Below are 20,217 nucleotides of genomic sequence, written 5' to 3' on the forward strand. Positions count from 1 at the left end.
TGTTAGCTTTTTAAATTTTAAATAATTGAACATTTAAAGGTTATTATGTATGGCCAATCATTCCCTTGAACTTCCTTAAAGATTCATTTTAGAATAATCCATTCTCTCTCAGAATTAAAAGCCAAAAAGTGAAAGCAAGAACTTACCAAGAAAATTATACTTCCATCATACTTAGAACTTTCCTAAACTAGTCCTACAGTATTACTGCAAATAGGTGGCTTAAAAAAAAAACACCTCAATATTTATGTGAGCAAGAGTTATGTTTGGTATATATGCTTTATCTATAAATGTATTCCTTTTTGATAAATTCATATTTCCTTCAGTATTCCTTACTTTGTATTTGTCTCCCTCATTTTTAGATTGCAGGAACTGCTTGCTCATCTCTTGTGTTAAAACAGAAACTGGATTATCCACCTGAAAGAAACAAGAGAGGTTATTTTTGAGTATTTCATTTTAATGCCTTAGGAATAAATGAACTGAATTACAGAATACAGTTCACCTACGGTGTCATCAAGAAGGCTAAGATTAGAGTAAGGTAAATATACAAAGAAAAAATAGTAGAACTTTTTAATGTAGAGAAAATGTTTCATTATTTCATGATACTAAAATAAATACCATCGTCAAACTTAATCCTGCCACTATATGAGGGCACAAGCACATTTCTTTCATAGCATTTCACTTTTATGCTACCGGTTAACAGTCCGACAACAGTGAGTAAAGCCCTCAGCTGCCTTGGGTTTTTGTGTTTTACCCCCCTATGTAGCCCTGGGCAAGTTAGTTTCTCCAAATGAATACAAAAAGTTCAACTTGGTTATTTTTAATCAGAATTATGATGCCAAGTAGTGTTTATTTTTCTTACAGCAGTTCTTCAGATTTTCCATTTGTTGTTAATTTCTTCATGATTATAAAATAAATAGAAATGCTGGAGTCATTTCTACCTTTTGGAGGAGGAGTCATTTTAAATAAACCATTGCTTGAATTAAACCACCTATAGCTAACAAGTACAGTTATGGTAACAGTAAAGCATAGTAACTGACCAAAGCACAGGTGAAAAACTTTAAATAAATAAATACATGCGTGCGCGCGCACGCGCGCACACACACACACACACACACACATCTTGTTTCAGAAAGATTCAAGATCATTACTCCATTTATATCTTCGGTATTAATAAGAAAGTACTGTATGTATTAGAAAATAATCCCATTTGCAAGTTATAGAGTATGTAGGACCAGTATAAATGAAAACTATTTTATTTTCTTTGAAGATTTTACTTTTTTGAGAGGGAGAGAGAGTGTGAGGGAGCATGAGTGGGAGGTGCAGAGGCAGAGGGAGTGGGAGAAGCGGACTCCCTTCTGAGCATGGAGCCTGACGGAGGACTAGATCCCAGGACCCTGAGGTCATGACCCAAACTGAAGGCAGAAGCTGGATACTTAACTGCTGAGCCACCCAGGTGCCCCTAAAGGAAAAAGTTTTTAAGCTCCTTCATTTTACCATCCATAAAATACTGGTTATACTTTGTTAGTACAACGATGGCTAAAATCTTCCTTTTTTTTTTTTTTTTAAAAGATTTTATTTATTTATTCAACAGAGATAGAGACAGCCAGTGAGAGAGGGAACACAAGCAGGGGGAGTGGGAGAGGAAGAAGCAGGCTCACAGTGGAGGAGCCTGATGTGGGACTCGATCCCATAACTCCAGGATCACGCCCTGAGCCGAAGGCAGACGCCCAACCGCTGTGCCACCCAGGCGCCCCTAAAAATCTTCCTTTTTAAGTAAAATTTTGGGTTTTCTCTTCTCAGATAACAAAAACATTTATGGAGTTATAAAGAAACCTCTATATGTTACTTTATTATTGTTATATAGGTACACCAGACTGACTGCCACATATTTTTTGTAAGATTTGTCCTATATCTTAATTTCACATTCTATCTGACTTCTTAAAAATAAGACCTAATGCACTAGCTTTAATGTTCATCTCTGTGTCATACAATATGCAATATGCTAGTGGCTGACCCACTGAACAGCATAACAGAATATTTCTACCAACACAGAAAGTTTTTCTGGACAACTTTGTTCTAAACCAAACTGGAAAAAAGACCAACACTAGTAATTGTTCTTTTTCCTTGGTAATTAGTCTTGCTGTTCTTCATCCTGGAATGAGTAAGGCCGGGTGGTTAACATCAGACTAGAACAGGGATGCCTGGATCCCCATCCAGGCTCCACCAGCAACCACGCCTAGGCTACCGTAGGGGTAAATTTACTTTTTCTAGTTCTATTCTCACCTACAAAATAAAGGTAAATCAGATGACCTCCAAGACAATTCTAGTACTAATAAGACTACATGATCCATTTCTAATTATTCAAAGTATCTTAGCAGAAAGGACTGGAGCCTTATCTCGTACAGGTATGATCAGTAACTCCAAAATACATAAAGAAATGCTTTATTTTTCTAGAATAAATTTCCTTTCTACAAAAATTTAGCATCTGAGTTTAGGAAACTGTGCTGCTATTCTGACTCGGATAGCAGAAAGCAAAGAAACTTTATAGCCTTTAACACCACTATACCCATACCAGTATAGACAGGATGTTCTTGACTGCTCTATCAAATTACAGATGTAATACCATGCACTGAAAATTCCTGATGAATTAGTAAGTTTTAAGCAACTTTGCTAACAATAGTTGTACACATTTGTCCTGTGGTCAATTTACTCACATGAGCCTATTTTAAGTCTTTCAACACTACAAATGAAATCACATGAGAAAGTGACCAGTTGCATTAATCTGAAACAAAAATTAATTATTACCTGTATGTTAAAATGATCAAGAATCGCAATCAGCTCTTCTTTTCTAGTAGAAACCACGGTACCTGGTTAAGAGAAACATAAAATGACCAGACTGTTCCTAGGGCAAAAATATGGAGAAAAAATTAGCACTCATTTACAAATACAAATATTGACTATTTTATGCCCTTAAGAACAGGCACACAACTGAGAGAGGTGCAGGCTGCAGTCATCACGAGCCAGGTACACGGAGGAGGAAGCAGCGTGGATGCAGGGACAGTGCTCCTCTTCTCCCCATAGCAAAACTCTTGCTTTTCCTTCTCATCTATGTCTTCGCCTCTTCTTCCTTCATGTCCTCTTCCACCTTTGGCTCACCCCCCTTCCACATGTGATAAAAACTACAGGGGTGGAAGGAGGTCTGCAGGTGAGAACAAGGCGGCACAGCCTATTTCAAGTGGACCCAGACTCTGATACTCGTGGTCCTGCTGTATGATGTCCTGGGGTAAAACAACTGTGTGTATGTGTCCGTACACAATCACGTGTATGTACATACATGCAGCCGACCCTACACATGACAAGAAAGAGGTTTCAAGAGACTGGGAAGAAGTGCCCTGTCAATGAATACCTGAGCAATCACTTTGCTCTGTTTAACTGAATAATTACTAATATTTTATATGAAATGAAAAGACATTCGTAACAAACCTGTTTCACTTTTTAGTTTGTAAGACCGACTTCCATCCAGGCTGATGTGTTGCTGCACGACTATGGAGTTGCCGTACACATTCGCTCTATAGGCATCATCTCCTCTGTTCCTTAACGTTATTGAGATATCTGCTGAGCTAAAGCAAGACGGTTAAGCTAAGTCACAGGCAGGTACAGTGCAATTTCAATACTAGGTTACTATAATTTTCAAAAGCTCCGAAGTAATTTGCCTAATTCATTTGAAAAGTAGCTTTACACCAGCCATTGATGGCTGACAGGCTACTACAGAATAATGTTGAAGGTAACACCCCTAACAAAAAAAATAAAGTTGAGAATAAGGGTTATAAAAACATTGGCTATCCTATCTGTAACAGAAATACCACATTCACATAAAAACCATTTTTTAAAAGATTTTATTTATTTGAGAGAGACAGTGAGAGCACGAGTTGGGGGAGGAGCAGAGAGAGGGAGAGGGACAAGCAGACTCCCCAGTGCCCAGTGAACAGGGAGTCTGACATGAGGCTCGATTCCAGGACCCTGAGATCACATGAGCCGAAGTCAGACACTTAATCAACTGAGCCACCCGGGCACCCTAAAACTGTTTAAGTTTGGTTGTTTCAAATCATGTAGATAAGTTATACATTTTCCTATAAGCAATGTGTAATACTATACCACCTGACTACTCTTAAATTACATAATAAAGCATCATGTTGACAGTATACCTTTAAGAATGATTAACAATTACGGTGAAGTAATAACACTTTCTAAGAGCATCAGAATCAAAGGAAGCAACTTTAATCTTTCAAATACTTGGCAATAAAAAACTGAAAGTATTTGATATCAAGAAATGTAAACTAAAGCTCAAAAATCATTGAAGTTTAATCAGTATTACGGAAAAATTATTTTTAAAGTTTCAAAGAAGTTTAAAGAATTTATAGCCATGCATATTTTAATATATTATAGGAAAAAATATCAATCTTTATTTTTCTACTTTAACTTCTGTTAAAATAAGACTTAGCAGAAAAACAATGTCAATGAAGTACATTACTAAATACATTAAAATTTCCTTAAACAAATTTTTTTTTTCTGGTTCATATGAACATCTGCCAAAATGCTAAAGTCCTTTAATGTGAAACTACTTTAATTGGTAATTAAATGAAATCTTTAATAGTACTTGTTTTCATGAATTTGTAATCATATTCCCAAATTACTCCCATTTGCAGGAATTGCAGAAAAACATACTCAAGATAAACTTTACTGTAAGCTGGTATTACAGTAGGCAGGCTGAAGGGTTTCATCCACTCCTGCTCCCTCACCCTCTTCTCCGGGGAGTGCTCAAGCAGAAAGACAAGGCTTAGCACCCATCAGTCCCCACCCTGTCCCCTAGGGATTGAGCTAAATAGAGAAATCTGACACTAACTGAAACAGAGCCTCTTCTTTAAAGATTCAAATTAAGAAGAACTGGTAAAATCCAAATAAGGTCTACAGTTTCATCAGTTATATGGTACAAACGTGAACTGCATAGCTTTGATAAAAGTACTACCTTCATTACTTAAGATGTCAACATTAAGGAAAATTAGATGAAGGGTATAAAAGAAACTATACTATCTTTGCAACACTTCCATAAATCTGTATTTCTTCACAGTGAAAAGTTTTATCAACAAATCCAAACGAAGGCACAACCAAGTCAAGATCTGGTGATTCTTTGAGGCCTCTGGGGACCAGAGAAACCAGTTTGGGACATTACCCCCTGATGAGAGACTCCAGAGAGCAGCAAGAGCACACAATGGAGAAACTACCGGGGAAACTACCAAGACAACCGGAAAGACACACACCCACAGACACTGGCAGCAAATCAGAGACACAGAGAACACAAGAGCAACTCCTTACAGACTAAGGCAGTAAGAGGTCAATGACTGCACGCACGAAGACACAGAGTAACAAGGACTTGGCTAAGTTACAAGGAAGAGAACACATACTCCGGGGGGGGGGGGGGGACACATTCACAAACCCACAGACTTGTCATAAGGAGATGGAGGGAAGGGAGCACAACACAGCCCAGCCCATTACGTGAGGGGGTGAGGGAGGCTGGTACAGCAGAAGGGTTGCAGCATGGACCTAAAAGGGAGAGGCAGACAGAGGCCTAGAGACAAAGACACAGAAAGAAAGGCAGAGACACAAAAAGTGGGAAAGGGAGGGAAGAGGGAAACAACCATAACAGACTCTTAATGATAGAAACAGACAGAGTTGCTGGAGGGGCGGTGGGTGGGGGGATAGGGTAACTGGGTGGTGGACATTAAGGAGGACACTTGAAGGAATGAACACTGGGTGTTATATGCAATGATGAATCTTTAAATTCTACCTATGAAACTAATCAGAAACTATATGTTAATTAAAGTGAATTTAAATAGAAAATTTTTAAAAAGTGACTATATTTCCTCTCTGAATTATTAAACATCTCTCTTTATCTACAGCAAACATCTACTTTATTATTTTCATTACTAGCTACTCCTTGCATTTGATAGCTACCTTTAGTATTCTGAGAACTTTGGAGGCACTGGTAACCTGTTGTGATAGGATCTGAATAAAGAAAACCAAGTTTTTCAAAAAACTAAGACTTAAGAGAAAAGCTCCATAATAACTGCTCAAAACACCTGTACAAGGAGACACGGACAACTCTGCTGGCACTAACTGCTGTCTCCTCACCATACTGATGTAGCTATCCTGAATTTCGGTCAAGAGCCATGGAGCCCAATGTCTGTAAACACAGGAGACCCTTAACTGAAGAGACTAGAGATGGGAGTTCTTTCAGAATGACAACACAAACAAGCAGTGCCACAGAAAGAACGTGGCTTCTTTCTCCACTCTGGAAAAATCTATCTACACAGAGGTATCTGGCATCAACAGACCAACCGGAGAAAAGAACAAGGAAAAAGCCATGTAAAAATATGATTCATCTGCTCTGTCTCCAAGTAGCCACCTCATCTGCAAGAAGTTCTGTAGCCTTGACCAAATAAATCAGAAACGTAGAGTAGGAGTATGAGTTTTTGTCCCTCCATAATCCACTCCCAATGCCACAGCTGATGTCAAAAATGGGACTGGTGCAAAGATCCCAACGCCACCAGGGCTAGTATTAGGAAGGCCGAGGGAGGGAATAGTGAACCAGACATGTGCAAGAAGAACCTGAACAGCAAGGGGCATGAGACCTTGGATCACTGAGAGAGGTTTCCATGGGAAGAGCTGTATTAAGCAAATTCGTTCACTGTCCCTGCACCACTATAAAGGGTTGGTGGCTGATAGGGGACTGACCCCCAGGTAAAGTGTCTCAGGGCACAGTTCTCTGGCTTCTCTGAACTTCGCTGGACAAGCACTGCTATGGAGAGCTGAACCCCCCAACAAAGGCAGCCGAGAGCCCTGGTGTCATCAATGGGGAGTGTAATGTTTGGCATGGGTGAAAGGAGACAGTCCTGAGGACTCTCTCGAACCTGAGCCAGACCAACAGACCTTCTCAGGCACAGTGGGACAGCCACAATTTTAGATACAGAATCAACTAAGACTAGAACTGAAAAGCTCTATGAGCTGATTCTGTAAAAAAGTGATGACAGAACCAGAGACTATAAAATAAGAAGAAATTCATAGATACCGAATACTTTATTTTTAAATGACTTAATTATTTGAGAGAGAGCGCACACACTCGTGAGTGGGGTGGGGGGGAAGGGGCAGGGGACAGGGAGAGAAGTGGAATCCCCACTGAATGTGGAGCCTGCTGTGAGGCTGGATCCCACAACCCTGAGATCATGACCTGAGCCGAAATCAAGAGTCAGACCCTCAACCGACTGACCCACCCAGGTGCCCCATGCAATTCATAGATATTGAACACTTTAAATGAAGAAGGGGTTGACTAGAGGAATAGTAATGGATTTGAAAAAGCGGTTTTTAACCTACTTTTTCAGATAAGGTCAGTAAAAAGGAGACTGAGCTCAGGAAAAGCTTTTAACTAACTGTTTAAAATATATTAATATTCCTATCTACAGGCTGCTGTATCCTTGAAACTTGTGATTTGTGTGAGCTGGCCTTTTTTCTTTCTTTTTTAAAATGATATTCTAAGGACAAGTCTGAGGAAGAAGTTTCTGCTTTGGTCCAGATACTTCCCAAATGGCAAAAACCCAAAAAATATTTAATTGAGACATAAAACATTCAGTGGTGCAGAAAAAAGAATTATTTTTTTTCCTGAAGCGCCTATTTGAAAGATCAATGTGTTACCTGGCTAGGTAGACCAGGTGATTGTTTGGACAACCAAGAAATGTATAGTTAAGTATAATGAATTGAAATAGAGCAGGGGCCATTAAAAATATTGAAATAATTAATTTTTGACTTCAGATACCATTTGGTTGGGGACTACGGAGGGGAGAAGACTTTGCTGGGCTGGGATCCAAATAAGATAAGGAGAGAAGGAAAATATGCTGGAGAATTGTTACCAAATCGTTCTTTTCCAAGGCCATACAGCATGGGAAATTATTTTCTGTGTATCTTCACCCCTTCTTCTGATTCCACTTGGAACCCTGGCTTAGGGTTAAGACTCCTACGGTTTTCTGAGAGATACAAGAGAAAACTGCAATCCTGGTTCACATCCCATCCCCATTCTGTTTTTTAGTAACAAAATTGAAGAAGTGAAATGGATATGACACTGAGCAGAAGGAAAGTCTATTATACGGAAAAAGATCACTGTTAATTATCAAAGTTCCAGAGGTCCTGGGCACGGGGGATACAAGGGTAAAGATGGACCACAAATAGATGTGTGGCTGTGGTCCTCAAATCAAACTTACTGGCAAACCACCTGAGTAAAGGACAAAATCAAAGACAGAAAGCAGAATACTTTTTTGGAATTCTTAGGGACTGGAGGCAGAAATTTTGTACAGGAACGCTTGGCTGGTCACTGACTCTGCTTTCGCCTGTATCATACCAACATGGACTTCGTGAAGTTTGGGTCAAGAGCCAGGAAAGTCCATTGTTTATAAATATTCCCTTAAGCAGAAATACATAGATTTATCACTGCTAGTTCTTTCCTCCAAAAAGGTAACAGAAATAAGAGTGTAAGTGGGCAGGCACATGGTAATACTTTACACAAGCTTTCTGTCTGGAGAGAGTAACAGGCAACAGTGGGCCATGCTGGCAACAGGGAGTAAGAGAAAGGAATGGAAAAAGAGGACTGTTCTGTTCTATCTAGTTCTGGGAAGCCAATTCATTTCCTATTATGTTTATATGAACTGGGAATCTATAGCAGCTGCTTCTTACTAAAGAATTGAAAAATACATGTAGAAAGCAAACACTTACTTCTGTCCATCTTTCACAAAACCTTTTAAAGAAGAGCCTCTATTAGTAGCAACAGCTTTTCCTCCAAGGCCAACGATGAGAGCTGTGAGTACGGCGCTCTTCCCACCTAAAGAGACAGGTGTTGAAGAAATCACATCCATTAAAGAGAGAGAAAGGAAAAGGCTGACTCCTACCATTTGATGTAAAAAGATTTCTGAATGAAAATGTAAATTAGTTCTAACCCTGAAATGAAGTGCTACACTTCAATTATCATTTTCTTTCAGTGAACTTAAAAAAAGTTGTACCTATCATGAGATATTTAGCTGCTGCTATTAGAAAAAAATTAGTACATTTCAGGAATCAAATTTTTGCCACTAATAAGGAAATGGAAAAAAATGGTTGATATCTTTCCAACCTAAAACTCTCAATTGTTTAATCTTGGGTCCATCAGCCTATTAAAAACGAGCCTATCTTTCTAATTACACATGTATACTTGATTCATCTAATTTTTATTACATTCTAATTTAGGCATAATTTACTTTTTTCGTAAATTCAGAGAAGTCAGAAACTATTTTTAACAACGCTTAAATGCAAGCAAGCTCCATAGGGACAGGGATGTTGTTTGTTTTATTAAATGCTGTATCTCCAATAGCGACCCATAACAGGCACTCTGGTATTTAACAAATGAATGAATGAACTTAAATATGAAAAAATCATCAGTCATACAGATGAATGTTTCTATGTAATATTTTGACAATTATTATTCCTAATTTGAATATTATTCATTTGCTAGCTTTCTGAAAAGTACACTTCTTTTTATGCTAACAGATATAAAATATCACAAGCTGAAATTTCAAAATCTAAACAATTACCCAGAATATGTAATCATTTTCTGAACTCCACAATCAACCAATTCAACCAACTCTTATTAGCCCATCATTTTCCACGATATACCTTAAATTAACCCATATATACCACTGGTTAACCTGATTTAGCTCCTGGAATGACTTTTGAGTCTCTAAATCTCTGCTTCATTTCCAAATTCATTGCCTCCATTATTTGCATTATTTCTTCTTCACTCGGCTTTATTAATAAGATCACTGTTTCAAAATTAAAAGCAAAAAAAAAAAAAAAAGAAAAGACCTAATTACAGAACCCACCAGTCTTTCCTTATTTCTTGTCCTATGGGACCTCCCAGTAGCACCAATCCCTCTGTCCATTCTCTCCTTCTGAAAACATTTTCCTCTTGACTGAATATAGAGCAGGGGAAACAAAGAACAACGACTAAACACTAAATAGAACATGGAGCTGCGCTCACCTACAGTCCTTTCTAGCACTACCACAAGCTGTAGACTCTGACAAGCCTCCTCTCCATGTACTGGCTCAATCAAGCTGTCAACAGCTCAGGCCCGGCTGATCCATCACAAAGCTGCCTAACACGTCTTTCTAAACCCTGTGTCTGTCCCATTCTAATCCATTCTCTACAACGTGGCCAGTTTTTTTCACAAATCTTGACCATGTCATCCCTTACTCATAAACTTTAATTGGCTCTCCACTGACTTTTGAATAAAACACCAAAATCTTTATCATGGCATTCGAGATTCTCACCAATATGACCACATGTTATGGATCTAACACTCTAGATCCGGAACATATGGATCTAGCATTCACAGTCCCTTATTTTAAAAATGTTAATGCATTCTAACTGTAAAGTACTGCTCAAAGTCAAGTAAGAAGGAGGACAAAAGCACTTACTTCCGTTGTTGCCAACAACAAAGTTGACATTAGAACCAAATTTAAAGGGTCCAAGCATCGAATGACACATAAAGTTTTTTAGCTGAATACTCTCAATTATTCCAACTTCTGCTGCGGTCTATTAACAACAACAAAAAAAAGAGAGGGAGAGAGAAAACAATTAATCTGTCTAATAAACTCATTATAATCATCTAAGCATTTGAAGAAAGTTCAGCACTGTTACTAATGAAAAAAGTTACAGTAAGTGAATAACCTTAACTTCAATGAGTAAGATGAAATTAAATGGGAACTTCTATGAGTAACCACTCATTCTAAAGTTCTTAAAAGGATCCAATAATTTTTTTTTTTAAAAGATTTTATTTATTTATTTGTCAGAGAGAGAGCACAAGCAGGGGGAGCAGCAGACAGAAGGAGAAGCAGGCTCCCCGATGAGCAAGGAGCCCTATGTGGGACTCGATCCCAGGACTCTGGGATCATGACTGAAGCAGAAGGCAGACGCTTAACTGACTGAGCCACCCAGGCATCCCAGGATCTAATAATTGTATCACATAGTTTCTTAATAGGACAATACTAATGTTCTAAGTTAGACAATTTTTTGTTGGAGGGATGCATTTTTAGAATTTTAACAACATCCCTACCTTCTACCCACTAGATGCTAGTAGCACACATCTAACCCCAAGTTGTGACAACCAAAAATATATGCAGACATTGTTAAATTCTCCCCACCCCTGGGGGGAGGGTGCAAAATCCCCCCTTGGTTGAGAACCACCGGTACAGTAAAATTTTTTAATCTTTTTGAACAATGTCTTTAAAAACTCCTGGTTTTTCTTCTTCTGGGTGCTATCTTATTAAAAAGCAGAAACATTTACTCCTTGTATAAGCAGAATATTGGAAATTATGGTTGAAAACTTTTTAAAATAAATTTTTATTTTGATCTAATTGTAGATGGAGTTGTAAGAAATAATAGAGGGATCCCGTGAATTCTTCACTTGGTTTCTGCCCGTGGTACATCTTAAAAATTGCAGTACAATATCACAAAAGGGATACTGATATTGATCCAGTCAAGATACAGAACATTTCCATCACCACAAGAATCCCTCATGTTGCCCTTTTATAGCCAAGGCATACCCCACCCAATCTACCCCCACCTTAACCCCTGGTCCACTAATCTGTTCTCCATTTCTAGAACACTGTCACTTCACAAATGTTACAGAAATGTCTATTGTTGCCTACATCAGGAGTTCATTGCTAAGTAGTATTTCATGGTATGAATGTACCACAGTGTTGAACCGTTCACTCACTGAATGACATCTGGGTCGTTTCAGTTTTTGGCTATTATAAATAAAGCTGCTATATATATTCATATATAGATTTTTGTGTGAAGGCACATCTCCATTTCTCTGGGACAAATGCTGGGTTATATGGTAGGTTGTTGCATGTTGAATTAAAAAAAAAAAAGAACAGCCAAACTATTTTTCAGAGTGACTGTATCATTTTACATTCCCATAGCAATCTATGAATGATCCAGTTTCTCTACATCCTTGCCAGCATTTGAACTCGTCACTGTTGTTGTTTTTAATTTCAGTCATTCTGATGGGTGTGTAGTAACATCTCATTGCAGTCTTAATTTGCACTTCCGCAATAACAAATGATACCGAAAGGCATGTCATGTCATGGCCCTTATTGTCCTTTTGAAGCCTGGAGGGTTGATGCTACAGTTTTGTTCTTGTTATTGGTAATTTGTGCCTTCTTCCTTTTCTTCCCTTTGTCGGCCTTATTAGAGGTTTGTCAAATGTATTGATCATTCCAAAGAACAAGCTCTTTTTTTTACTGTTTTCTTTACCAATTGTTTCTAATAATTAACATAAACATCAAAAGTAGTCATATTATTTTACCTTCGTTTTTTTTTTAAATCATACTGCCTCTCCTTACATTGAATTATCAAGGATATGACCTATGAAACAGACGTGAGAACCATGCCAGTCCCCCAAGTTTGCACTTACCAGAGTAGAGGTACCATTAGTGAAAGAAGCTGTACATTCATCTTCACCACCATCTTTGTCAAAGTCATCCAACTCTTCCTGTCTTGGTCTTTTGGCATTTTCAGGACAGAAGAAATTGTCTTCCTTTCTTTTGGCCATCGGGTCTGAACATATATTAGAGTAACAATGAAATAAACTAAGTATAGGCATCCATATGATTGTTCCATATATATTAAACTTAACAAAATATAAATGAGACAAAGCTTAAATTTTAAGTACTATGTCCATTCATTTTTACTTTACTTTTCAAAAAGTAAAAATATCATCTGTACAGGAGGAGGGGGTCGGAAGCCAAAAACACAAGTGGCTACTAGAGGCTTGAAACAGATTCTCCCCTCGAGTCTCCAGAAAGAAACACAGCCTGACTGCCGCCTTGATTTTAGCCCTGGGGGTCATGTCAGACTTCTAACCTGCAGAAGTATAAGGTAATAAATGTATGTTGTTGTCTTTTTAAATCAGTGCATATGCTACACCAGCTGATTTTACTTCAGAGTTATTCATGGTCAAGATTTTATTGCTATAAGCCTACCTGAATGTTTTGACTCTTAAACTCACAAAAAGATTTTATTTGTGAAACTGTGGTTTCTAGTTTCCTAAATGTGTTAATAGAGATGTCATAATGCCTTCTGAAATTATCCCAGAGCAATCATTCAATTTTTCAGATAAAACTATTAGTTTCCCTAACTATTCCCTAAATAAATAGTCCATGCTATCTATTTTTTTTACCAATGTACTATGAAATTTATGCCCAGAAAACTAATGTATTTAAAATTGCACAAGATTTTCTGAACATATGAAAACTGCACCTCAAGTTAAAGCTGACACTCTGTGATTAAAATTAAATATTACTGACTACTATTTGTTGCTTTCATTTTTCTCCATAAAATACATTTAAGACTTAAAATGATACGTCCCTAATAACTATTTGCTGAGTATATGGAGAGAAAAATGCACAATACAGGTAATCAAAAATGTCTAAGGTACAAGGAAAGAACAAGAAGAATAGTTCTAGTCTTGACCCATTTAAGTCCTTCAAGTACTATACCATAGCAACTAGGTCTGCACCAGGTACCTGGGCAGCAAGAGAGTAACTGAGGTTTTCTATCTCTTGATTTTGGACTGATGGACTCCAGTTAGTCCTCACTAGATATGACAGCCCTTGACAGCCCTATGTGATGATATGCACACAGGGCAACAAAGCCAGTCTTAGTGTATGTGTGTCAGAAGGGTGGGAGACTAGTGGAGTGGTGTTCCAAGAGATGTGCAGGAACCCAAATGGGGCCTCTAGAGAAGGAACGTGAGCAAGAAAAGGAGGGTGCGAGAGGAAGAGACATCCGTACACAGTGTTTAATTTTTTAATCCACTGCTTTCCAAACTTATATTGACATAACCAATCTTGCAGAAATATCTGTGCATATTTTGGGGAACTATTTTTGACAAGCTTGGTGATTTTGACAATGCATGCCTCATTAAATGAATTGAGTGGTTTTCCCATCCTTTCAATGCTCTGAAATTACTTCTACCACATGAGACGTTACATGTTTTTTTCAAAGTGAGAAAGAAGCAGGATTAAAGCTATTAGAAAGTGGAGACTGCTTGAAAGTTAACTTTATGAAATCATTTAAATTTCTTTCTAGTATACCAGTTTTTACAGGTTCACTATATCCTCCTGAATCAATTTTTCTGTAATTTTATTTTGCAAAACATTGATAATGTAAAGCCTTACATTTACTACACAAGATTACCTTATGTTTTATAAAATCCTCATCTATAGTCATGACTCCTTCATGCAAATTCTACTTAATTAAACTCTGAAATATTTTCTCCAAAAATTAGATCTTTACTTTTTCAAATCTAGGTTTTCTTTAATGGGAATATTTCAGTGTTTATTCATATGTTTTATACAACCAAATATAAGGGATATGCAGTAGGTCTAGAGTTCAATCTTTTATTCTTTCTCTCAAAGCGCAAGTTAAAAAGAGCAATCAAAGGCTTCCACGGCCAGGAAAATGGAATAGATACACTTTTCTCTATTCCTCCCGCTAGGGAAAACTATATAACAAACATAAGACAACTCTGAATGAGAAGGAGGTAGATTGGCCAGGGACCTTAGAACACAAGGCATGACATCATGATGAGTTTCCTGAGTTTCTGTTTTGCCTCAAATACCCCAGACTTGAAGACAGCAACTGGGGAAACACCAACAGGTGCAGGGGGGGAAAGACCTAATGAAAGCTTGCTCTCTCTAGTCAAAGGCCAGAAAAAGGGCATCTTAACCAGACAGAAAACTTCTGGACAGTAATTGTGCTCTACCCCAGCCAAATATCACAAAAAAAACCTGTGATGCTCCTTCTACTCCCCCAACAACACATACCTAGCAAAGGTCAAGTGGGTAGCCTGGACTTCCACCTTATAAGGCCATAAGGAGGCATCTCCACATCCCAACTGGCTAGTGTCAGAGAAGGCTATGTAGGCCAAATAGGGAGCCATAATAATGGTGTCAGTGGGGCCGACCTAGGAAGCCTAGATGTCTACCCTGATCAGGCAGTGATAGGGTGCTACTGACTCCCATTTCCCGTTGGACAGTGTCACATGAGACCTTTTACCGCTGCCCAGAGAGGTAAAGAGAGCACCCTGCAACAGTACATGGAAACCACGTCAAACGCCAAAATTCCCACTGATCCCAGGAGTCACTGCGGCTAAGGAAAGAGCTCTGGTAAAGTTCTAGACCTGAGTCTTTGTGTCTACAGCCTAATAGCATAGGGCAGCAATTCTCAAATGTTGTGGCTGATCTCTTAAAAAGTACTCAGGACTTCAAAGAGCTTTGTGTTTATACCTATCAATATCTACCATACTGTAAATTAAAACCAAGAAATTTTTATGGGGTGCCTGGGTGGCTCAGTCATTAAGCGTTTGCCTTCAGCTCAGGTCATGATCCCAGCCCCTTATCCCGCTCCCTGCTTCTCCTTCTACCACTCCTTCTCCTTGTGTTCCCTCTCTCGCTGCCTCTCTCTCTGTGTCAAATAAATAAATAAATAAATCTTTTTAGAAAATGAATAAATAAATAAAACCAAGAAACTTTTAAAACAAAGAACACACATGCATACATTCTATCAGTCCTCAGAGCAATGATGTCATCACATCTCATAACCTCTGGAAAAGCCCATTTGCTCATAAGTGAATGATAGTGAAAAAGGAAAGTAACATCTGACTGTTACCATGAAAACTGTTTTGACTTTGTAGACCCTTTGAGAGTCTCACAGATCCCTGGACCACACACTGCAAACTGCTTAATACAGGGGATACTATAAGCAAGTCTATGACACAGTGCCATAACTTATAAGGCATAGCTAGCAAGCAATTAAGTTAGAGCAGCAGAGAAGCCAACCATGGAATGATTTATAGACTTGATATTCAAAGTATGGTTCAAGGACCAGCAAGAAGCATCTGTACCTCCTGGGAACGTATTAGATATCCAGAATCTCAGGCCCCTTCCTAAACCAAATGAATCAGAATCTTCATTTTTAACATGATCTCAGGAGATTCGTAAGTGCATTAAAGTTTAAGAACTGTTGTAAACAACATTTAAAAACTTGGACTTTATCCTATCCTGAAGGCTATGAAGAACCTAATCATGATAAAACAAATACCATCTAAAAGGTATTTATTAAATCAAATCTGAAAGACATTTACTCCAAACAAACGCCTGAGACAATATTAGCATTGCGATCACAATTACATAATATTCAACATCTTTTTTTAACAAATAATTGAATGTTAATTTTGAATCTCTTAAACAAGTCAAAACTTGAAAACCCAACCTATTTCTCAAACCATTTAACAAGAGTCAATGTATATTAGTTTCATATATACCACCATGCTCTTATTTGCCGCAAAATACCTTCTTCTCTCCCACCCATTCTCGATTTCCTTCTCAATTACTGAGCAGTAATTTATTTAGTGTAGGAAAGCAAAGAGGACACATTACCATTTGGTTTTCCCCACGCTAAATGCCTTTTTAGATACTGTTTTCATTAATGCCCAATAATGATCTTGCAGTTAGCAAGCACTCAGATATCAGCTGACTGATTTTAGTATTTTACCATGAAAAAATGGCAGTTTTTCAAGTAAAACTGGGGAAGGGAGGTGCATGTAGATAAATGTGGTTAAGCTTTTTACAATGAACGTGAGATTCTGTACTACACAGAAGATGGTGTGCTACATGACGACGATGTTTTTTATTTGCTGTGCTTGGCCTAGGATTTGCAGTTTGCTATTAGGTTGCCACGGTAACATGCATCTGACAGACACTGAAGGATCCTAGCTTTTAAAATAGGAATCACTCTGTAATTTAATGACAATGGATTTTTAAAGACACATATGAATGTCCTGAGAGTTAGATACAAGTTAAAACAGTAAAATTGTTTCCAAAAGGCTAAAGAGACATAAATAGATGCAAAGAAAAATACTTCTAATATTCTGAAATACAAAAGGGAAAAAAAATCTCCTCTGGGATTTTCAATACATCCATAAAGCTCATTTGTTTATTTACAATAAAAAAGTCAAAATTAAGGAATACATCTCTCCCTCACAGGAAACAAATCACAGCAGAATAGTAACATATATGCAACTATCGATAAAAAATAAGTTCAAGAAGGAAAATCAATAACCAAGAGCTCATTACAGCAAGTAAATGAATAGGAAATTTGATAGATCAAATACACTTCAAGAGGATTATAAATTCCTAAATTTTAAATTTTATTGTGAGCCATCTAATAATTCATACTTCCCATTAATATCCAAGTAGGAACTAAGAACAGGGAGAACAGATGTAACAGAACTGAAATTATCAATACAAAATAAGGTAAAAAATAAAGGCAAATTGCTGCTACATCTGAGTCTGCTGTGGACTGTTTACCTCACCTCCAATTTTGCCCCTCCCACCACCACTGACATACTCAATTCTGCATTAAACAATCTCATTTTTAATGTAGTGAACTAATTAAGCACACTGCTTGGGACATATCATAAAATCATAAGATGCATAATAATAAATAATATAAATAGTAAAGTGAAAAATTCATAAGTCCATCTATCAATTCTAGATCAGCAAAACTGAGAAGCACTAAACACCACATTTCAGATAATAAAATTTGAACACTCAGATTTGTGTTTTAATAACATCCCTGTGGCCTCAACCTGGAGGACAGATAAAACAGAGAGTATGAATAGGGGTAAAAGAGACCAGCCACTAAGGGTGAGGGGGTGCTGAATGGTAGCAGTGGCAATATCAGGGATGAAAGGAACAGAAGAAACTAAGAGATTTAAAAGTATGGATGAAATGGGGGAGTAGAATTAACATTTGTTAAATATCTACTTACTACATGCTTAGCTTTTGAGATAAACACTTTATCTCCTTTAATCCTCAACATCTTTATAAGTACTGTTCTTATTTTACAAAAGGGGATACTGAGACTCAAGAAGACATTTGGCCCAGGCTTGTGCAGCTATAACTTAGCAGAGCTCATATCTAAACCCAGGTTTGTCAAAACCCAAAGTCAAACCTATTCAATGCCCAGGTTCCTCCAGGCATGAACAACTGAGTTTGTTTATAGGCAGTGAAATTGGCTATTAATTTATTCGTCTTCTTATCTATCTTTTGTTTATGTATAAAACTACAGAAAGGATTGTATTGTGATGTGTCTTTCTAATGTTACTATTTGAGCCAATTAAGACTTCGGGCTTTAAAATATTTTATTTTGTGTTTCATTTTTAGAAACAATCTTCGCACAATGCTAAATGCCATAATAAGCAGACAGTGCATGTTTGGAAAGAAAAGGGGTAACTAATACATGTATTTTGTTTAGAGACACCGAGTTTGAAGTGTTCCTAGGATATTGAGAAGGAGAGGTCAATAGGCAGTAAAATATACTCTGCAGTATGGGTGGGTTTGGGAGTGGTGCTAAGAAAGCTACAGAAATTATTTTGAATTCGGTCACCAGGGAAAGTAGGTTAAGTGAGAAAAGACGGATCTCATTAACTAGTGAATCAAAACGCTAACATTAATAGAAGTGACTATACTTGACCCTCAGTCACCTGGACTTACTAGTGTGTGTGTACATAGAACTGCGACATATAATTATGCCTTAAATATAATGCATACTATTATGGTAAAATTTTGAGTTTCTTGTTTACTGATTCCTGAAAGTAAGTCAAGTACGGCTTTGATTAATTTTTCTAACTTAGTTCTAAAAATGGTTAAATCAAGATTTAAGCAGGTTTATATAAAATTCTACATCTAGACACTCAGTAAAATAACCTTTGGGGAATAAAACCCGATTCTCACTTTAACGACTTTAATATATCATTTGTACTTACTTTGTTGCTAAGCTCAATACTAAATGCTTTATATTTATTACAGATAAGAGATAGGGCTATAAATATCCTCCTCCCACCACACACACACATATTTAAGAATCCTGTGATTAGGTACTACAGCTATTTTTCCCTAGTTACAGAATAAGAACTAAAACTTAAAAAGGTGATACCAAAAAGCTCTGGGTCACACAACACTCGTTCTCTTACAAAAAAAACATGTTTTATAAGCAATATTCTAGTGATCTCCAAATTTTCTGTACTCATACCCACTCAGAAAAAGAAATTTTGAGTACACATTTCAACATAAAATTATCACTCTGTGTATTTCACACAGTACTAGAATGAGATAAAGTAAACCTAAGTAGAAGTTCTAATATGTTCCCTTCCACCCACACACCCATGGAACTACTACCTAATGCCTGCAGGCCAATGCATATGCTACTGAATTTTTTTTTTCTTTGCTACTAAATATTTTTAAAAGACTATACAGCAGTCATCTAAAAGTTGGGGGGTTTGGACCTTTTTTCCCCTTTGAATATACATTCCGGAATTGTTTGTCTTAAAACACGCCCTTTTAATCTCCTACTCATGAAATATACACAGAGTAATAAGCGCTCGCATAAAGTTCTGCCTTCAGGGTTTACACACAAAATAGTTGCTCTTTCCAGGAATTATCACAGTATTATCTCAAGTCTTAATTGGTCCCACAGCCGTTTCTCTATCCTAGTCTTGTGTTCCGCAATTCCCAAACGGGATTCCTCTCCAGTTCATTTCCACAAGAAAAGAGGGCACAGAAATACCATCATAAAACCTCCAAACAGTACAATTTAATTTTTTTAGATAATACAATCTGCGTTGTCATGACGCTGGGGTTTAACAACAAATCTAGTTTAAGTGCTATTTGCATACATCTTGTAAACAGACTAAGTTGCTGCTGGTGAGGTATCAGATTCGCTGGTAAGAGCCTGATGTCCGAGCCCACCCTCCCCCCTAGACCCCATCCCCTCAAGCTATTCCTCTAAGCCGAGGGCCGCTTCGGGCCGGGCGCCGGGTCCCACAGCCCGAGCCGGATTTGCCAGCCCCGCCGGCGAAGCCGGAGGAGGGGCCCAGCGGCGACAGGCAAGTTTCCCGCGGTTCAGGAGACCCGTGTCGCCCGCAGACAGCCCGAAGATCCCCGCCGGCCGGCCGGCCAGGTCGGGCCCGCGGGGATACGCTCGAACTCCGCCGCAGCTCCGGTGACCGAGCC

General features: G+C 38.0%; 1 protein-coding gene across 1 annotated transcript in view; it reads right to left on the minus strand.

Annotated features, from left to right (window-relative positions):
• The window catches only part of SMC6 (structural maintenance of chromosomes 6), a 68,515-nt gene that overhangs the window by 47,991 nt on the left and 307 nt on the right, over nt 1-20,217 (minus strand). Inside the window, exons 2-7 of the mRNA XM_040622903.1 lie at nt 12,555-12,697; nt 10,552-10,669; nt 8,818-8,923; nt 3,484-3,620; nt 2,806-2,867; nt 334-414 (exon numbers count right to left, since the gene is read on the minus strand). Of these exons, the coding sequence (XP_040478837.1) occupies nt 334-414; nt 2,806-2,867; nt 3,484-3,620; nt 8,818-8,923; nt 10,552-10,669; nt 12,555-12,692 (642 nt within the window). The 5' untranslated portion in view covers nt 12,693-12,697. The remainder of the gene's footprint in view (nt 1-333; nt 415-2,805; nt 2,868-3,483; nt 3,621-8,817; nt 8,924-10,551; nt 10,670-12,554; nt 12,698-20,217) is intronic.

The sequence above is a fragment of the Ursus maritimus genome, unplaced genomic scaffold (genome assembly GCF_017311325.1).
Source record: "Ursus maritimus isolate PB19 unplaced genomic scaffold, ASM1731132v1 scaffold_6, whole genome shotgun sequence".
In the NCBI taxonomy this organism is placed as follows: domain Eukaryota; kingdom Metazoa; phylum Chordata; class Mammalia; order Carnivora; family Ursidae; genus Ursus; species Ursus maritimus.